Consider the following 21,610-nt stretch of genomic DNA (forward strand, 5'->3'; position numbering starts at 1 on the left):
AACCCTCATACCATTGAAAAGATGAATGAAAGAAGTTTTAGTGCCATTGGAGTTGAGAAACAGCTGTAATCATTAAAACTGAACAAAGATCCAGGGCCTGATGGAGTTCCTGTCAGATTCTATATTGAACTTCCATCTGATTTAGCCTCTCTTCTAACTATAATCTATTGTAGATCCCTCAAACAAAAAACTACTTGCCGCAGAGGTAACACTGGTTCCCATCAGTTCACCAAAGTTAAGCAATTTCAGGCTTGGCTAGAACTTGGATGTGTCACCATCTGGGTCTGCAGAGTGCTGTTGGCAAGTGGGGTGCACTCAGCCCTTGTGAGGCCATTTGAGGGTTACTTGAAAGAGAAGTAGCGCCACTGGTCATCAAAACTGCCAATGGCTGGGAGCACTGACCACATGCCTCTCCATATCGGTATCTGGTGATGCCTATGGACTGTGGATGACACTGCAGCTGGTCAGTACAGTTGGGCCTTCAAGATTTGTTGGTTTTTAGTTCTTGGAAAAAGGCACAGGTCACACCCATCTACAAGAAGGGTAGTAGAAGTGATACACACAACTACCATCCAGTATCCTTGATATCAATTTGTTGTAGGATCTTATAAGACATTCTGAGCTCAACATGATGAGGTATCTTGAAAAGAATGAACTCCTCAATGCCAACCAGCATGGATTTTGAAAACATCGATCATGTGAAACCCAACATGCACTTTTCTCACATGACATACTGAAACCTTCGGATCAAGGCTATCAGGTAGATGCTGTATTTCTTGATTTCCAAAAAGCATTTTACTCAGTACCACACCTATGCTTATTGTCAAAAGTATGATCGTATGGAATATCAACTGAAATTTGTGACTGGATTGAGAACTTTTTGATAGAGAGCATGCAGCATGTTATCTTGAATGGAGAGTCATTCTCATCCCAGGGAAGTGTGTTGGGACCACTGACGTTCATGTTGTATATTAATGACCTTGAAGACAATAGTAATTGTAGTAGCCACCAGAAAGATCGCGGGACTCGCACATTGGCACGGCGCGTCACGGGCGGTAGTTGCCGCAAGTAGAGTCCCGTCCACCAGAGGGCACGCGAGAATTCGGACGCGACCTCTGCCGGCGTAACAACAAGAACAACAACAACAACTCCAGCAGCACGGGCCGTGCCCAGTCAGTCAACATCGGGCATGCCTAGGACACAGTCCCGGTCTACGCTACGTGAAGTGAAGTGCGACGTAAACATGAACAATGTTACTACACAATTGGCGACGAGTAGGGTCGTTCTTTCGCGTGTTGCGTCGTTGTTCCGGTTTCGCAGTTTCTCCACGGCATGGAGGATTTGGTGCGAGTTTTGGTTGCGCAGCAGACGGAACTCATGGCCACCATGAAACAAGTGCTTCCGGCGTTGCTCTCCACGCCGTCTGCTCCGGCGCAGTTCCCTCCTCCCTTTCCCCCGTATGACGAGACGGCGGAGGATTGGGACGCATATGAAAATCGCCTTCGGCAGCATTTCCAGGCGTTTCATGTTGCCGATGCGGAGGTATGTCGTGCTCTCTTCTTGTCTTGGATATCTCCCTCGCTGTATCAAGTTTTGCGGCAGCTAGCGCCGTTGCAGGAACCCGCGTCCTTGTCTTTTGACGCATTGTGTTCGTTGCTGTCTTCATATTATCGCTGCCGCACGCATGTTGTGGCGGCTAGGGTCGAGTTCTATCAATGCGAGAAACAGCCCCATCAGTCTTACCGGGCGTGGGCCGCTACCCTGCACGGTCTTAGTCGCAAGTGTCATTTTGTCACGGAGCAGTCGCGAGAGTCGTATGCCCACGTTATGGTACGCGACGTCATTGTTCGTTCGGCCCCTGATAGGGAGGTCCGGCAACGGGCCCTGCAGTTAGAAGACCCTTCCCTCGAGGAAGTCCTGTCCATTGCTCAATCGTATGAAGTCTCTCACGCAGCAGGTCAACAGCTGGAAGCGTGGTGCGACGTCGCGGAGGTTCAGGGCGGCGCGGCCGCGTCCACTGTGTCCGGGGTGGACGACGTGCGAGCGGTCCAATCCGGCCGTTACGGCCGCTCCCGCACGGCGCGTAAACAGAATTCCGGCCGCCGGCCCCTGTTGCCGTCCTGTGCGTCGTGCTATATACATCACGATCAGTCAGAGTGCCCCCAGCGTTGGGCCGTTTGTCGCAAATGTAATAAAAAAGGTCACATTGCTAAAGTTTGCCGCTCAGCCTCAAAAGCGTCGAAGGAAGCAAGTACAGAGGACATGGACGTTGACGTTCAGGAAGTTTCATCGGGCCAGGCTCCCGACGCATCGGCCCACAAACTCTTTATCGAGGTGTCGGTTCAGTCGCGCCGGTTACAACTGCAAGTAGATACGGGCGCGGCAGTTTCGTTGTTGAATGCACAAACTTATTCCGACCTTGGATCACCCCCGTTGGCGCCAGTTTACCGGCGTCTGCGCGGTTATGGTAAACAGTTCATTCCCCTACTGGGTCAATTCACTACCGACGTGACTTACAAATCAGTCACTCGGCCTATTACTTTTATTGTTGTCAGGGATGCGAGCTCCACTAACCTTTTTGGCCTGGATGCCTTTCAAGCTTTCGGTTTTTCTATCGCTGACACCATACAGTTGGTCTCCGAAGACGTTCCCTATCACTCATTGGAATCTTTGATCTCAGACTTTCCAGATATTTTTGAGGAGGGCCTGGGGCGTGTTTCCGATTTTGAAGCTCACTTAACGTTGAAGGCGTCGGCTCGCCCGCATTTTCTACGCGCGAGACAGATCCCCTTGGCTCTCCGCCCTCAGGTAAAGGAAGAGCTAGACCGGCTGACAGCCCTAGGGGTCGTTCTTCCCGTTTCTTCCAGTGAGTGGGCTTCGCCCCTCGTTATTGTCAAGAAGCCCTCGGGAAACTTACGTCTTTGTGGCGATTTCAAGGCCACCATTAATTCCCAATTGGTGGTGGACACCTATCCTTTGCCTCGTGCTGATGAATTGTTCTCCGCCGTGGCAGGTGGCCAATATTTTTCGAAAATCGATCTGTCGGAGGCTTATCATCAGATACCACTTGATGAGGACTCCAAACGGCTGGCGGTCGTCAACACCCCGTTTGGCCTTTACCAATACCAGCGGTTGGCTTTTGGAATATCCAGTGCCCCGGCGATATTCCAGCGTTATCTTGAGCATGTCACGTCGACAATCCCTCATTGTATTAATTACCTGGATGACATAATTGTCACAGGCCGCAGCACGAAGGAACACTTGCACAACCTTCGCACCCTCTTTCTCAAATTCAGGTCTGTGGGCTTGCGTTGCAACCTGCATAAGTCAACCTTCTTCCAACCGTCCATTGAGTATGTGGGCTACACCATATCTCGGCATGGCATCCAGCCACTAGGAAGTTTGGTCGAAGGTATCGCCAACCTCCCTCGGCCCACTTCGCTGAAAGAGTTACAAGCTTTTTTAGGCAAGATAGCCTATTACCACCGGTTCATTCCCAGGGCTTCCACTGTAGCCCACCCCCTGTACTGCCTTCTGCACAAGGGTGTTCCTTTTGATTGGTCGCCTGCATGCGAGTGAGCGTTCACCTCGTTGAAGGGCCTCCTCACTTCCGCCCCTTGTTTGGCTACTTTTGATCCCCGTAAGCCGTTGGTCCTGGCTACAGATGCTTCGCAGTATGGGGTGGGGGCGGTCCTGGCCCATCGCAATGCAGACGGTTCCGAGCAACCACTGGCGTTTGCGTCTAAAACGCTTAGTCCCGCGCAGGCCCATTACTCCCAGGTGGAAAAAGAGGCTTTGGCCATTGTCTACGCTGTTACCAAGTTTCACCCTTTCTTGTACGGCACGAAGTTTCAGTTAATCACTGACCATACGCCGTTAATATCGTTATTTGGCCCCGCCTCTCAGATTCCAGATAGGGCGGCCCACAGACTACAGCGCTGGGCCTTGTTCCTCTCTAAGTACCGTTACGACATTCATTTTCGCCCTACAGGACAGCATGCCAACGCCGACGCTCTTTCCCGTCTTCCGGTGGGCCCGGATCCTACGTTCGATCGAGAGGAGATTATGTGTTTTATTTGGATGTGGCATCCCGCCAAGCAGTTGATGGCTTTCCGATCACTAGTTCTCGAGTCGCCAGGGAAACGGCGGCTGACCCGGTTCTCCGGCAAGTAGTTCACCTCATTCAGCAGGGGTGGTCCTCCCGCCCTCCGGGCCGGGCCTCGGACCCTCTTCGTAATTATTTTCTTCTACGAGACCACCTCTCGGTCTTGGAAGGGGTTCTCCTTCTGGCTACCGACGATACGGCTCCTCGCGTGGTTGTTCCTGCAGGTTTACGAAGGGAGGTCCTCACGTTATTACATGCGGGGCACTGGGGTGTTTCCCGTACTAAAACCTTGGCTCGCAGACATGTGTACTGGCCCGGTATTGACAGAGAAATTGAGCACTTGGTGGCCACCTGTTCCCAATGTGCGAGCCAACAAGCATCTCCCAGGGCAGCGTTCTCTTCATGGCCGCCGGCAACCCAAGCATGGGAACGTGTTCACATCGATTTTGCGGGCCCGTTTCTCAATGGCTTTTGGCTCATTGTCATTGATGCTTATTCCCGATTCCCATATGTGGTTCGCTGCTCCTCAACCACTTCAGAAGTTGCAATCCAGGCACTAGCAAAAATTTTTTCTGTGGAAGGTCTGCCAGTCACCCTGGTCTCCGACAATGGACCGCAGTTTATTTCGCAGACCTTCCAGGATTTTTGTAGGCGCTTCGGTATTCGGCACGTTTGCTCTCCCCCCTTCCATCCACAATCGAATGGGGAAGCCGAGCGCATGGTGCGCACATTTAAGACGCAGATGAAAAAGTATGTGCACGAGTTTCCTGCAGAGGAAGCCTTGACGTTTTTCTTGACGGCATACCGGACCACACCAATGGGCGACCGCAGCCCCGCAGAGCTCCTCCATGGGCGTCAACCTGGGACTCTGCTGCACCTCCTCCGGCCTGGTCCTCGCCAGTCTTCACAAAACGAAGTACCTGGCTTTCCACTGGGTATGTCGGTCTGGGCCCGTGGGTTTGGTCGCAATCCACGTTGGATACCAGCGGTGGTCCTGCGCCGAAATGGCCGCCGGCTCTATACCTTGCAGGCGGGGGATCGGGTGGTACGTCGTCACCAAAATCAGCTACGTCCACGTTCGGGCACCCACCCTCCGACCTCTCGGACACCGGCTTCCCCATTGCCGGCACCTGTATTGGTTTCACAGGGGACATTACCTCCTCTCCCCGCTGTGACTCTGCCGCACTGCGATGGTTCTCAGCCTTGGCAGCCTCCAGTAGCTCCAGCACCGGCATCGTCATCGTCATCATTCGAGATGCCCCAGCGAGAGCCGGCCCCCCTAGCAGGCTCGGTTTCTCAGGGGGCTAGTTCACCTGTGGTTGTCCCTTCCCCTTCGTCCCCGCCACTGGGTCTTGCCCCTCCTGAGGTGGAACGGGATCCGGAGTTCGACAGCTTGTCACCCGTTCTGTCCCGAGCTCCGGTTGTGGGACGACGGGGGCCTCTTCGTGTGGGTCACTTCCAGCCGTATTCGAAGGTTCCAGCTCGAGGGTTGGCAGATCCCCTCGACTCCGGCCATCCAATGGATGTGGGGGGTCATCACTCCTGCCCGACGCTCCACCTTCCGACACAGTGGATCACAGTGGCTTCACCCCCCAAAGGAGGAGGAGTGTAGTAGCCACCAGAAAGATCGCGGGACTCGCACATTGGCATGGCGTGTCACGGGCGGTAGTTGCCGCAAGTAGAGGCCCATCCACCAGAGGGCACGCGAGAATTCAGACGCGACCTCTGCCGGCGTAACAACAAGAACAACAACAACAACTCCAGCAGCACGGGCCGTGCCCAGTCAGTCAACATCGGGCATGCCTAGGACACAGTCCCGGTCTACGCTACGTGAAGTGAAGTGCGACGTAAACGTGAACAGTGTTACTACAGTAATAGTAAAATCAGCCTTTTTTCACATGATGCAGTTATCTATAATGAAGTACTATCTGAAAGAAGCTGAGAAAATTTTCAATCAGATCTTGATAAGATTTCAAAGTGGTCCAGAGATTGCCAACTTTACAAGAAGAAAAAGAATGTACTATCCTATGACTATAATGTGAATGAGTCACTATTGGAATTGACCAACTCATTCAAATACCTGGGTGTAACACTTTGTGGGGATATGAAATGAAATGATCACACAGGTTCAGTCGTAGGTAAAGCAGGTGGTAGACCTTAGTTTATTGGTAGAATACTAGGGAAGTGCAATCAGTCCTTAAAGGAGATTGCTTACAAAACACTGATGTGACCAGTTCTCGAATATTCTTCAAGGGTGTGGGGCACGTACCAGATAGAACTAACAAGGATATCGAATGTATACGAAGAAAGTCAGAGTCAATGGTCTCAGGTTTGTTTAATCCATAGGAGAGTTTCACAGATATACTGAAGGAACTGAACTGGAAGACTCTTGAAGACAGATGTAAACTACCCTGAGGAAGTCTGTTAACAAAATTTCAAGAACCGCCTTCAAATGATGACTCCAGGCATATACTACAACCCTCTATTGTAGTGATTCGAGAATTTCTGTGTAAATTCTAGAACCACTCAGCCCCCTACCATCTCGAACACATGATATTCTGTATGTGAGTGTGGGATAGTAGAATCCTATCTACTGTGCGGCACATGTTTGTGTGTGCAGATTTAAAATCAGTCGCGGGAAGAAAGTGGACGTGGTGGTCGGACAGCACCATCAAGTACCTGTTGGGCAATCCATAGATGTTTTAGTGAGTGTGTAAGGAAGAACCATGGAGTTTATATGCAGCTCTGTGCTTATTGTGTCATTGACTATTGTTATTAAAACGAGAACAATTGAAAAAGTACTCTTGTAGACTCTTGACGCAACCTTGTTAGAGGCAAGACTCATTTTATGATTCATGTTAAGAAAGGTCATGGTAACCAAGCCAACTTTCTTTTAACTGTAATTCAATTTGTTTCTAAAGTCCAACTGTATGAGAGACTTGCAGGAAGTTACATATTCATGTGGAAAGTGAAATTTTTATTGTGTATGGAGGTCAAATACATTGTTAGTTGACAAAAAGTAAAGTTCGTATGTCTACTTATCTCATAAGTAGAAAGAGTCTAAAAGTTCCTGTACCTAGCATTATTCAATGGAGGAGAAGTCAAGAGGGTTTCCAGCAGCTGGCTATTCAGTAAAGAAGAGTGGCTGAAAATTCCAAGTAAGTCATCTCATGAAGAAGTGGAAGGTGGTTTGGGGGAATAAACCGATATAACCCAGATCCACACTCACACTTTAAGTCATCAGAATGTATCCCCCCCCCCCCCCCCCCCTCAAATCGAACACGAGATATTTTATACATAATCATTGTGCAAATAATATCACTCATAATAACATGCCATATCATATGTCTTACATATGTTTATATACACATCTTTCCTTCCCATAGCAATTGTCTGTCCTCTCTTGAACAATCTTTCACTTACTGTTTCTCTACTCTTTTCTTACTTTACTTTGTTATTAAGACATGAGCATTTACTTGTGGTTTTAGTCAACTTTACTAATATTCAGGAACCGTGAGGACTCTTTTTCTTTTCTTTATTTACTTTTTTTCCAATTGTAAATTTCAGGTGTTTATGACACGTCAGTAAACTATTTTCTATTCTTATCTTTTGTACTACCTTTTTCCTAGTATATATTATTTTCATTATTTGCAGCTTGGAGGAACTCTGGACGAAATGAAAGTGTTCATTTGACGCTCGTTTCATTCCACGAAACATAATAATGCTAGTCTTTCATAGAATTCCCACTCCCAGAATAATCCCTATAAAATTTGTGACTTTTGTCATGATACTGATCCCTTCTCCTAGGATCAGCACCTATTCCTTGTTTGTGGGTTTACCTTATGATAGCACTTCCTCTTTCCATGCTGGTAGGTATGCCCCTTACAAAACATCCCTATTTTTTAGGCCACAGATTGTCCTATCTCCACATAGGCACGCCTGCCCTTTATCACTAGAGGAGGAGGTATACTTGGAAAAGGCTGGGTGATACAGGAAGATTTCAGTTACAGTTTATCATGGTCAGACAGAGATTCCAAAATCAGATACTGGATTGTAAGGTGTACCCAGGAACAGATGCAGACTCACGTCACAACATAGTAGTGATGAAGCATAGGTTGATGTTAAAGACATTAGTCAGGAAGAATCAATACGCAATGAAGTGGGATACAGAAATACTAAGGAATGATGAGACATGCCTGAAGTTCTCTAAGGCTATAGATACAGCAATAAGGAATAGCTCAGCAGGCAGAACAGTTGAAGAGGTATGGACATCCATAAAAAGGGCAATAACAGAAGTCTGGAAGGAAAACATAGGTACAAAGAAGGTAACTGTGAAGAAACTGTGGGTAACAGAAGAAATACTTCAATTGATCAATGAAAGGAGGAAGTACAAAAATGTTCTGGGAGACTCAGGAATACAGAAATACAAGTCGCTGAGGAATGAAATAAACAGGAAGTGCAGGGAAGCTAACATGAAATGGTGGCATGAAAAATGTGAAGAAATAGAAAAAGAAATGATTGTTGGTAGGACTGACTCAGCATACAGGGAAGTCAAAACAACCTTCGGTGGAATTAAAAGCAAGCGTGATAACATTAAGAGGGCAATGGGAATTCCACTGTTAAATGCAGTTGAGAGGGTGGATAGGTGGAAAGAATACATTGAAAGCCTCTATGAGGGGGAAGATTTGTCTGATGTGATAGAAGAAGAAACAGGAGTCAATTCATAAGAGATAGGGGACCCAGTATTAGAATCAGAATTTAAAAGAGCTTTGGAGGACTTAGGATCAAATAAGGCAGAAGGGATTGATAACATTCCATCAGAATTTCTAAAATCATTGGGGGAAGTGGCAACAAAATGATTATTCACATTGGTGTGTAGAATTATGAGTCTGGCTACATACCATCTGACTTTCGGAAAAACATCATCCACACAATTTCGAAGATGGCAAGAGCTGACAAGTGCCAGAATTATTGCACAATCAGGTTAACAGCTCATGCATCCAAGTTGCTGACAAGAATAATGTACAGAAGAATAGAAAAGAAAATTGAGGACGCACTAGATGATGATCAGTTTGGCTTTGGGAAAGGTAAAAGCACGAGAGATACAATTCTGTTGTTGCAGTTAATAATGAAAGCAAGACTAAAGAAAAATCAAAATGTTCATAGGTTCTGTCAACCTGGAGAAAGCAAGATGTTCAAAATTTTGAGAAAAATAGGGGTAAGCTAAAGGGAGAGACAGGTCATATACAATATGTACAACAGCCACGAGGGAATAATAAGAGAGGCTGGCCAAGAACAAAGTGCTGGTATTAAAAATGGTGTAAGACAAGGATGTACTCTTTTGCCCCTACTATTCAATTTGTACATCGAGGAAGCATGATGGAAATAAAAGAAAGGTTCAGGAGTGGAATTAAAATTCAAGGTGAAAGGATATCAATGATATGATTCACTGATGACATTGCTATCCTGAGTGAAAGTGAAGAAGAATTACATGATCTGCTGAATGGAATGAACAGTCTAATAAGTACAGAGTATGGATTGAGAGTAAATCAAAGAACGATGAAGGTAATGAGAAGTAAACTTAATATCCGGATTGATGAGTCATGAAGTAGATGAAGTTAAGGAATTCTGCTACCTAGGCAGTAAAATAACAAGTGACGGACAGAGCAAGGAGGACATCAAAAGCAGACTAGCACTGGCAAAAAGTGCATTCCTGGCCAAAAGAAATCCACTAGCATCAAACATAGGCCTTAATTTGAGGAAGAAATTACTGAGAATATACGTCTGGAATACAGCATTGTATGGTAGTGAAACATGGACTGTGGGAAAACCAGAACAGAAGAGTGTGCGAGTGTATACCTGTCCTTTTTTCCCCCTAAGGTAAGTCTTTCCGATCCCGGGATTGGAACGACTCCTTACCCGCTCCCTTAAAACCCACATCCTTTCGTCTTTCCCTCTCCTTCCCTCTTTCCTGATGAAGCAACCGTTTGTTGCGAAAGCTTGAATTTTGTGTGTATGTTTGTGTTTGTTTGTGTGTCTATCGACCTGCCAGCACTTTCGTTTGGTAAGTCACATCATCTTTGTTTTTTAGAAATATTATATTGATGCTGACCTACATAGGGAGAAATGATCATAACAATAAAATAAGGAAAATCAGAGCTTGCATGGAAAGATATAGGTGTTCGTTTATTCCGCGCATTGTTTGAGAGTAGAATAATAGAGAATTGTTGTAAAGGCAGTTCGATGAACCCTATGTGAGGCACTTAAGTATGACTTGCAGAGTATCCATGTAGATGTAGATGTAGGTGATTGGTTACATCCTTTATTTTACACAGTATATTTTATAAAAGATCTCACTTCCAGATCTGGCTTCTGTATCACCAATTTTTGTCATTACCCATTCAGTTTTTCAAATCATTGGTTTCTTTAGTGTGTGTATTAATTCCTTCTGATTGCTAAACATACATTTAGTAGATAGCATGGTATTCTTGAAATTGATATATTGGTTACCTGGGATGATAATGTTTGCAACAGCAAACAAAAATCCTGACAGCATCATTATTAGAGTCCTATACTTCACACAATGAAATTCTGATATGAAGGTTTTCTGTATTGAACCTGGTCCACATATTCTGTAACATAAACAAAATAATTTGTTAATCTACTAACTGTATTATGAAAATTACAGAAAATGTCATACTGAACTTTTCCTACACATTGAAACAGTTGTCAGAAAGAGGCACTTTAATTGGAAGATCACAGATTTCAGGATGTTGTAATTTTAATAATTTCAAACACTGTTGTAATGTGCCATTATTGAATAAGTGACAGGTACATATGCAATATGAGCAAGCTACAATTTGAGCTGTATCACCACACAGGCACAAAATGAATATATGGTAAATGAACTTACCTCTCTTTAAGTGTCTGAGCTTGAATACAGTAAGGTAGAGATAGCTAGAAAAATTGACAGAGCAACTGGAATTTAAACAACAATGAAAAAGTTACAAAAAATATAAAGAAATAAACAAGCACTGTATGATGTGATACACAGATAAACAAGTCAGCCAGCCAGGGTGGCCAAGCGGTTCTAGGCACTACAGTCTGGAACCGCGCGACCACTACGGTCACAGGTTCGAATCCTGCCTCAGGCATGGATGTGTGTGATGTCCTGAGGTTAGTTAGGTTTAAGTAGTTCTAAGTTCTAGGGAACTGATGACCTCAGAAGTTAACTCCCATAGTGCTCAGAGCTATATGAACAATTTTTTAAACAAGTCAAGGGCTTGAGGAAGAAGGAAATGAAAAGCCCATTTTTATCCAGTGAAGTCCACACCGAAATATATATATGTAACTAACAGAGATGTAAGAATTGCAAAGAAAGGGTGTACAAGCTGAAGAAGAGCATTTATAGCCACAAGCAGGCACCTAGACTATGGAATTAATGATTAACTAATGTGTTTAACAAATTAAGTCAAACAGTAATTGATGGACAAGAAAGATCTTGATCATCTCTGTCATTCATAAAGGCAATGCTGTAGTTGGATCTGAGTGTAGAGAAGTTCATTGATTTGTCACAGAATGATCTGAAGAAGGAAAGACTAGGAGCAATGTCAATTATTATCTTGGTTTGCTAATAAAATGATTTGGAGACATTTACATCTTAAATAGTTCTATATGTGCATGGGCTATACTTAAGTGGTACAATATGGAAAATTTGAAGACAGAGGAGATACTACTACTGCACAGTCAAGTGTGCTTCCAGCTGAATATCAGTTCAAAACTTATGAATGTTCCGTATTGTCAGCTGTTAGAAACTTTCTCTACCATTTGTTGTTGTGGTCTTCAGTCCTGAGACTGGTTTGATGCAGCTCTCCATGCTACTCTATCCTGTGCAAGCTTCTTCATCTCCCAGTACCTACTGCAACCTACATCCTTCTGAATCTGCTTAGTGTATCGATCTCTTGGTCTCCCTCTACGATTTTTACCCTCCACGCTGCCCTCCAATGCTAAATTTGTGATCCCTTGATGCCTCAAAACATGTCCTACCAACCGATCCCTTCTTCTAGTCAAGTTGTGCCACAAACTTCTCTTCTCCCCAATCCTATTCAATACCTCCTCAATAGTTACGTGATCTACCCACCTTATCTTCAGCATTCTTCTGTAGCACCACATTTCGAAAGCTTCTATTCTCTTCTTGTCCAAACTGGTTATCGTCCATGTTTCACTTCCATACAGGGCTACACTCCATACAAATACTTTCAGAAACGACTTCCTGACACTTAAATCTATACTAGATGTTAACAAATTTCTCTTCTTCAGAAACGATTTCCTTGCCATTGCCAGTCCACATTTTATATCCTCTCTACTTCGACCATCATCTCTACCATTAACCACCACAAAACATCAGAAAAGACAATGGAGTGATATGAAGAGGATCTTAAGGTATGTGAAATAATTATATTTTATGGTTTGTCTCATCCCAGACATGGGGATATTTGTTTACTTGTTTCAACTGGCTCAGACTATGCAGACAATGTTCTTTCTTGAAGACAAACTACAAATTTTGTTGTTAAACTCAGTGAAGTCATTCTCAGAGACAGAAGGCAGTACTCTTGTGAATACTGGAAACAGAATATGTCACTTCCTTAACAAATTGTGAAAGAAATCATATGGATCAAGGTAATCTTACAGAACCTCACGAAAAGAAATAATTGATGAGTAAAGACAAGAAATCACCAAACAGTAAAGGCACTGAGTCATCAATAGCACATATGCAAGACTGAAACACACACACAGTGCCAATTGAAACACACTCAAGGTGTTGTGACTGAAGTTATGCAGGTAGACTGGAGTTTGAGGTGGAGTGGGTGAGGGGAGAAAGGAACTGGACAGTGGGAGAGAGTGTTGGGGAAGTGTAGCTGGTAGCTCGGAGGGGGAAGTGTAGCTGGTAGCTCGGAGGAACACAGCTGGCATATGTGACAGGAATGCAGGAGGGAGGGGTAGCACATATATAGCATAGGAATACAGGAGGGAGAGGCAGCTGATGTATACGATATGAATGCAAGACACAGGCACTGGTGGCAATAAGTTTGTACAGTCCAATATAACATTGGAGAGTGGGCTATGTGGATGTGACAGAATGTGAAATGGGGAACCATGGGAAAGAAGGTGTGGGTGCAGGGAGAGTGAGGTTGGATTCTGGGAAAGGGTGAAGGTGTGTGTGAGGCAGGGTGTTAGGATTATGACAACAAAGGAAGCATTACAGGGGTAACGCCCATCTACATAGTTCAGAAAAGTTGGTGTTGGGGGAAAGATCCAGATGACACAGGCTATGGAGAAACCATTGAAAACAAGCATGTTGTGCTCAGCAGCATCTTCTACGATCAACTCCACTCTTAGCCATAGTTGGGCATTGGCTTATCATTTGGATGGATAGTTGGTTGGTGGTTATGGTTCAAATGGCTCTGAGCACTATGGGACTCAACTGCTGAGGTCATTAGTCCCCTAGAACTTAGAACTAGTTAAACCTAACTAACCTAAGGACATAACAAACATCCATGCCCGAGGCAGGATTCGAACCTGCGACCGTAGCGGTCTTGCGGTTCCAGACTGCAGCGCCTTTAACCGCACGGCCACTTCGGCCGGCGGTTGGTGGTTATGCCCATGTAAAACGCTGCCCAGCAATTGTAGCAGAGCTGGTATATGACATGGCTGCTTTCACATGTGGTCCTGCCTCTGATGGTATACAGTAAGTTTGTGGCAGGACTGGAGTGCTACATGCTGGATGGGTGAACTGGTAGGATCTTGCAGCTGGATCTTCCACACTGCTATGACACATGTGGCAAGGGTACTCAGAGTGGCTGTGGGATATGGATGTACAAGAATACTGCATAGATTGGATGGGTAGTGGAATCCCACTTTAGAAGAGATGGGAAGGCTCGTGGGTAAACAGTTTCTCATTTCTGGACACAATGATAGGTAGTCAAAGCCCTGGTCGACAATATGATTCAGTTATTCCAATTGAGGATGATAATGAGTGATGGTGGCTTGGTCCTTTATGGCTGGTTCTTCTGCTTGGTAGGAAAATTAGCAATTTATGAGGATGTGACATGGGAATTCTGTCTCCAGACTAGGTTTGGGAGATAGTACCTGTCTGTGAATGCCTTAATGGAATCACCAGCACACTGGGCAATGGAATTCTCATCAATGTAGATGTGTAATCCATGGGTAACCAGATCACATGAGAATGATTTTTTAGTGTTGAACAGACGACAGCTGTCAAAATACAGTCACTGTTGATTGTTAGTGAGACTGATGTGGACAGATGTTTGGACAGCCACCAGACAGATGGATGTCAATGTTCATAAAGGTGGCACAGTGAGCTGAGGAGAACCAGCAGAGGCAAATGGGAGAGGTGTTGAGGATATGAAAGAATGAGGATAGGGGTCTTGGGCCCTGGGTACAGTTGATGAAGATATCATCAATGAACCTGCATCAGACAGTAGGTTTGAGAGTTTGAGAATCTTGGAAACTTTCCTCTAGATGGTTGATAAATAGATTGATATAGGAGGGCGCTATGCAGATGTCCATGGCCCTGCCACAGTGAGGTAGTTGGTTTGGAGTCTGAAAGACATTAGGAGAGGTAGTGTTCAATAGCAGTAAGGTCCTGGGCAATGGGAATGTTTGTGTATAGGGAGGCAGTATCAGCAGTGATGAGCTGAGATCCAAGTGGTAATGGGATGGGGACAGCTGAGAGTTGGCAAAGTAAGTGGTTTGTACCTTTGGTATGAGAAGATAGGCTACAGGCAATTGGTTTGAGGTGCTGATTGATAATAGCAGCCATCGTTTCGGAGGGAGCACAGTAACCAGCATGAGTGGGCCATCCAGGACTGTTGTATTTATTAATTTTGAGAAGCATGTGGGGTGAGGAGGGAGAAGGACCTGGAGGAGAAAAGATTCTGGGATGGGAGTTTCACTTCTGGTATGGGATCATTATTGAAGGGACTGCAGATGGAGGAGTCAGACAGTTGGGAGAGCTTTCTGCCAGGTAAGCATCTGTGATTCTTCACAATGGCCAACCTTCCTCCAGCTGCCTGTCTCCTTTCTCCTCTCACATATTCCACCCAATACAATCCTTGCCCCATTCTAGCTCCAGAACTCTGTATCATCTACCACAGATCATTTACTTTAATCCCAAACTTTCCATACCATATTACAATCTCACAAAAGTTGCATATGGATTACAAAAGAGAAATCCAATTGATCAAGAATGCAAATATCATAACTAAACAAAACACATGGATGTGAAATATTATTTTATATGAGAAAAATTCAGCTTGCACATTACTCGTACAGGTCTGCATAATCAGCAAGTACATATTCTTACAGGGTAACCTACTAGAAGAAACTTTGGGAAATAAAGGTTATTACTATCTGTTGTTCATAGAGGAGACATTGAGACAGAAAGCAGCAAAAGTCTGACATTCATTAAATGACATGTAAGTGTTGCAATAACCAGTTAAAAAGTAAAAAAAATGAATAATGCAGTACTCAATATTGACAATATTATGAAAAGGATAGATTGCTACTCACCATACAGTGGAGATGTTGAATTATAGGATATTGGTTCTACCTTTTTGCAAACATACTGCTTTTTCTTTTTAAGCAAATACGTTTCAGCACCTTTGTGCCATCATCAGTGGGCTTTTGTTTATTGAAAACGTGATTTTTTATAGTCTTCACCACATTTTGCGAAGTAAAAAGGCATTTATAAAGAAATGAATTACACAAAGTACATTAATATGTGTGTGCGGTGGCCTTGAAATCCAAAAGAAGAACGATCAGTGACAACAAAACATGACAAGCTATCAGTGCAGGACACCATACAGTTGGTCCTGCAAAACACCTAAAGTAAAATCACGTTTTCAATAAACAAAAACCTACAGATGATGGCACAGAGCTGCTGAAACATGTTTGTGTAAAAAGAAAAAGCAATGTGTTTGCAAAAAGGCTTAACCGGTATCCTATAATTTAATTGCAAATGCGGAAAGAAAGGACAAGAGTTGCAGATTCAAAAGATGAATATATGGATATGTTGAGTTGTTGCTGGGCACAACAAGAAGACTGCTGAACAAGTAAGCTCTCAGCCAAAAGGGCTTCTTCTGAAGTCAAGAGAACATGGATATGTTGGTGGAATAGAGGGCTGTGAAGTGCTGGACTGGGAACAGGGAAGGAGGCAGGTGGAGAACAGCGACTAACAAAAGGCGAGGCCAGGGGGTTACAGGAACATATGATATATTGCAGGGAGAATTCCCACCTGCACAGTTCAGAATAGCTGGTGGTGGCGGTAGCAAGGATCCAGATGGAACAGGCTGTGAAGCTGTCATTGAAGTAAAGAACACTGAGTTGGACAGTGTGCTCAGCAGCTGGGTGATCCAGCTGTTTCTTGGCCACAGTTTGTTGGTGGTCAATAGTGCGAACAGACAGCTTGTCAGTTGTCAAGCCCGTGCAGAACTCAGCAGAGTGGTTGCAGCTCAGGTAACCCTATATTTGATGGAGTAGGTGATGCTTGTGACCAGACTGTGAGTTGGTGGGAAGATGTATGGAGCAGGTCTTGCACCTGGGCCTATTGTGATGCAAGGGGTTGGGAGCAGGGATGGACAAAGATGTTGTGTATGTTTGGTGGGCGGTGGAATATCACTGTGGGTGGGGAGGGAAGGATAGTGGCAGGATGAGCTCTCACCATGCCCTCTCTTCATCTAACCCCTGTATGCTCCCACAACCAGAACTTTACCATCTCCCACTGCTACCCTGCTACCCATCCCCATCCCTAGCCCAGCCTCTTTCTTACCCCCACCACCCAGACTGCTTCTCCCAGGCTGGCCTCGGCAGCCGGAGGCAGTGGTCATGTGTGTGAGAGCTGTCTCTGCATGAATGTGTGTTGTGTACTGTAGAAGAAGGCCTTTCGGCCAAAAGCTTATTTGTTCAGCAGTCTTTTGGTTGTGCCTGTCTACAACTCAAAATCCCCACTATATGGTGAGTGGAAATGCATCCTATTCATAATATATTCAATTAGAAAATTTTATATTTGTGGGAATAATCAATACAGTAATTCTCTGTAGTATGTGTTACAATTGGTACAAGCTAATCTATAATGTTATTCTCCATGTCTAACTATCATATGTTGTTTATGAAACATGTTTCATGTGGTGAGCAATAAAAACTTATTCTGTACACTTAAGTGCTGTGTACTTCAAAATGTGATGTACAGATCTTACCTACATATTTATTTCTTCTGTTTACCTGGTGTTCACACACTACAGTTTGAGTTTCCAAGCAAATGTGTACTGAGTGGTTAAAGGGCTCTAGGATCATGATCCACACCTAATTAGAATAAACAACATTATGTCGTGCAGTACTCGGACACATTTATGGTAACTATCTAAGATAAGAGGCCTTTGGAGGAAATAGTAACAACTGTATAAATATCAAGAGCTCAGATGGAAATTCACTACTGAGCAAAGAAGGGAAAGCTGAAAGGTTGAAGGAACATACAAAGCAAATGAACCTGAAGGCAATATTACGGAAAGAGAAGGGGAAATACTGAAAATGAGGTATGGTACTGCAAGAAAAATTTCACAGAGTACTGAAAGACCTGTGCTTAAACAAGGCATCTACATATAACTGCGGCCGGCCGGTGTGGCCGTGCGGTTCTAGGTGCTTCAGTCTGGAACCGCGTGACTGCTATGGTCACAGGTTCGAATCCTGCCTCGGGCATGGTTGTGTGTGATGTCCTTACGTTAGTTAGGTTTAAGTAGTTCTAAGTTCTAGGGGACTGATGACCTCAGATGTTAAGTCCCATAGTGCTCACAGCCATACCCATATAATTGTGTAGGCTTTCACAGCCAGAGTCAGTCAACATAAAAGTTTTCTGGGTATGGTACCACATCATAATGTATGAAACTACTGCTGCTGGAGAAAAACCAACATTTCGGCCACAGTTGCAGCAGCCTTCTTCTGGGTCCACTGGTCAGTAGTTTTATACATTATGATGCAGTACCATACCCAGAAAACTTTTATGTCGAAAGCATCTGCAGTAGACAATACCCTCTCAGAACTGCTGATGTTCTTGGAGAGCCAGCCATAACAGAACTATTCCATCTGGTGCACAAGATATGTGAGACAACGGAAATACCCTCAAACTTCAGGAAGAATGTAATAATTCCAATTCCAAAAGAAATCAGGTGCTGGCAGGTGCGAATATTACTGAACTATCAGTTTCATAAGTCATGACTGCAAAGCATTGACATGAATTATTTACAGGAAGATAAAAAAACTGGTAGAAGCTGGCTTCAGGGAAGATCAGTTTGGGTTCTGGAGAAATGTTGGTTTACACAAGCCAATACTGACACTATGACTTATCTTGGAAGATAGGTTACCGTAAAGAAAACCAACATTTATAGCTTTTGTAGACTTAGAGAAAGCTTTTGACAATGTTGACTGGAATATACTCTTTGAAATTCTGAAGGTATCAAGGGTAAAACACAGGGAGCAGGAAGGTTATATACAACCTGTACACAAATCAGACAGCAGATATGAAAGCTGAAGGGCATGAATGGGAAACTGTGGCTGAGAAGGGAGTGAGACAAGGTCATAGGCTATTGCTCATGTTATTCAATCTGGGCATTGAGCAACCAGTAAAGGATAAAAGAAGCCAAAAAAATCTGGAGCAGGAATTAACATTCAGGAGAAGAAATAAAACATTTGAGGTATACCAAAGGCACTGTAGCTCTGTCACAGAAACCAAGGAACTTGGAAATGCACTTAAACAGAATGGACAATATCTTGAAAGTAGAATATAAGATGAACAAAATAAGACCAGCTGAATTAAATCAGATGATGCTGAGGGCGTCAGATTAGGAAATAAGGCACTAAGAGTAGCAGTTGAATTTTGCTATTTAGACATTAAAATAACTAATGATGACCAAAGTAGGGAGGATATAAAATGTACTGGCAGTAGCAAGATAAATGTTTCTGAGAAGAAAAATTTGTTAACACTGAATATAATTTAAGTGTTAGTACATCTTTTCTGAAGGCATTTGTGTGGAGTGTAGCATTGTATGGAAGTGAAACATGGATGATAGACAGTTCAGGCAAGAAGGGAACATAACTATAGAAATGCTACAGTAGATTGCATAACTAAGTACTGAACAGAATTGGGAAGAAAAGAAATCTGTAGCATAACTTGACTAAAAGAAGGGATTGATCAATAGAAGGTATTATACAACATCAAGAAATTGCCAATTTCATATTGGAGGCAAGTATGGGAAATTGCAGACTGAGACCAAGATACAAATACTGTGAACAGATCAAAATGATGTGAGATGCAGAAGTTATTTGGAGATAAGAGGCTTGCACAGGATATAGTAGCATGGAGAGTTGCAACAAAGCAGTCTCAGCCTCATCTGATTTTAATCTGATGACATTCCATTAGCCTCGTTTTGTTCATCTGATATTCTCCTTCCAAGACAACAGATGTCAAAAGTAATTTGTTGAAGTTGGACTGGGATGAAATTTATGGGGACAAAATTTCATTGTCATATTGAACATATTCCATGATAAACTTGTGTTTTGATTTTCCCAGTAAACTAATTAGAAAAGATATTCAAAAGCAATGTAAAAAAATAAATAAATAAATAAATAAAATAGAACTTTAGAGCGATGGAAAAGGGAAATATACACACATCAAAAGAAGTTTTGCATCACCTCAGTTCCCAGAATTCCCAAAAACAGATGTTGGCTCTGGATATGGTATCATAGAACAGTCCCTTTGACTGTTCAGAGATTCCACTAAACCCACACAAAGATGTAAACAACCATGCATGAGCAGTGCCTATTAGGCAGAGATGGTCCATCAGCTAATCAGTTCCAGTCATTCCACCAGGAAGGAGGTACATGGCTCAAGTTGTCTATAATTCAACCATGCATAGACGGTCAATACCACAGTTTGATCGCATCCACATTGTTACTTTGTTCCAGGAAGGGCTTTCAACAAAGGAAGTGTCCAGGCATCTCGGAGTGAAGCAAAGCAATGTTGTTCAGACACAGAGGAGATACAGAGAGATGGGAATTGTCAATGACATGTTCTGCTCAGGCTGCCCAAGGGTTACTACTGTAGTGGATGTCCGCTGCCTATGGATTATGGCTCGCAGGCAGGAACCCTGACAGCAGCACCACCATGTTGAATAATGCTTTTCGTGCAGCCACATGACATCATGTTACTACTCAAACTGTGCGTAATAGGCTGCATGATGCGCAACTTCACTCTCGATGTCCATGGCAAGGTCCATCTTTGCAACCACAACACCATGCAGAACAGTACAGATGGGCCCTACAACATGTTGAATGGACCGCTCAGGATTGGCATCATGTTCTCTTCACCAGTGAGTGTCACATATGCCTTCAACCAGAAAATCATCGGAGACGTGTTTGGAGGCAAACCGGTCAAGCTGAACACCTTAGATACACTGTCCAGCGAGTGCAGCAAGGTGGAGGTTCCCTGCTTTTTTTGGGTGGCATTATGTGGGGCTGACAAATGCCACTGGTGGTCGTGGAAGGCGCTGTAATGGCTGTACGATATGTGAATACCATCCTCCGACAGATAGTACAACCATATCGGCAGCATATTTGCAAGGCATTCGTCTTCATGGATGACAATTCACACCCCCATCATGCACATCTTGTAAATGACTTCCTTCAGGAAAACAACATCGCTTGACTAGAGTGGCCAGCATGTTCTCCAGACATCAACACTATCGAACATGCCTGGGATAGATTGAGAAGGGCTGTTTATGGATGACGTGACCCACCAACCACTCTGAGGGATCTACACCAAATCACGGTTGAAGAGTGGGGCAACCTGGACCACCAGTGCCTTGATGAACTTGTAGATAGTGTGCCACAAGGAATACAGGCATGCATCAATGGAAGAGGATGTGCTGCTGGGTATTAGAGGTACCGGTGTGTACAGCAATCTGGACCACCACCTGAAAGGTCTTGCTGTACGGTAGTACAACATGCAGTCTGTGGTTTTCATGAGCAATAGAAAGGGTGGAAATGATGTTTATGTTGATCTCTATTCCAATTTTCTGTACAGTTTCAGGAACTCTCGGAACTGAGGTGATGCAAAACTCTTTTTTTATGTGTGTATATGTTAACAAGAACAAGTGCTCCTGCTTTAGTTGCACATTAAAGGGGTGGCTGGAAGCCCTTCCTGCCATTACCCTGTCACCCCTTGAGGGGAATATGTCTACCACAACTGTCTGCATACAGTGTTCTGCATGGGAAAGAGAATGAATGTTTTCAAAATGTTTGTGAATTGTGTTACTTAGGCAGGACTTGAGAACCAGCCTAGTATTTACCTAGTCAAATACGGGAAACTGCCTAAAAACCACGTCAAGGTTGACTAGCAGACTAGCCCTCATCATTAATATGCTGGGTGGATTT

General features: G+C 44.1%; 1 protein-coding gene across 2 annotated transcripts in view; it reads right to left on the bottom strand.

The window, feature by feature from the left end:
• Window positions 1–21,610, bottom strand: part of LOC126263657 (synaptic vesicle glycoprotein 2A-like) — a 232,581-nt gene that overhangs the window by 137,563 nt on the left and 73,408 nt on the right. For both annotated transcript variants that reach the window (XM_049960763.1, XM_049960764.1), the window contains one exon: window positions 10,616–10,737. In XM_049960763.1, the coding sequence (XP_049816720.1) occupies window positions 10,616–10,737 (122 nt within the window). The remainder of the gene's footprint in view (window positions 1–10,615; window positions 10,738–21,610) is intronic.

This window comes from Schistocerca nitens, chromosome 6, assembly GCF_023898315.1.
Source record: "Schistocerca nitens isolate TAMUIC-IGC-003100 chromosome 6, iqSchNite1.1, whole genome shotgun sequence".
Classification (NCBI taxonomy): domain Eukaryota; kingdom Metazoa; phylum Arthropoda; class Insecta; order Orthoptera; family Acrididae; genus Schistocerca; species Schistocerca nitens.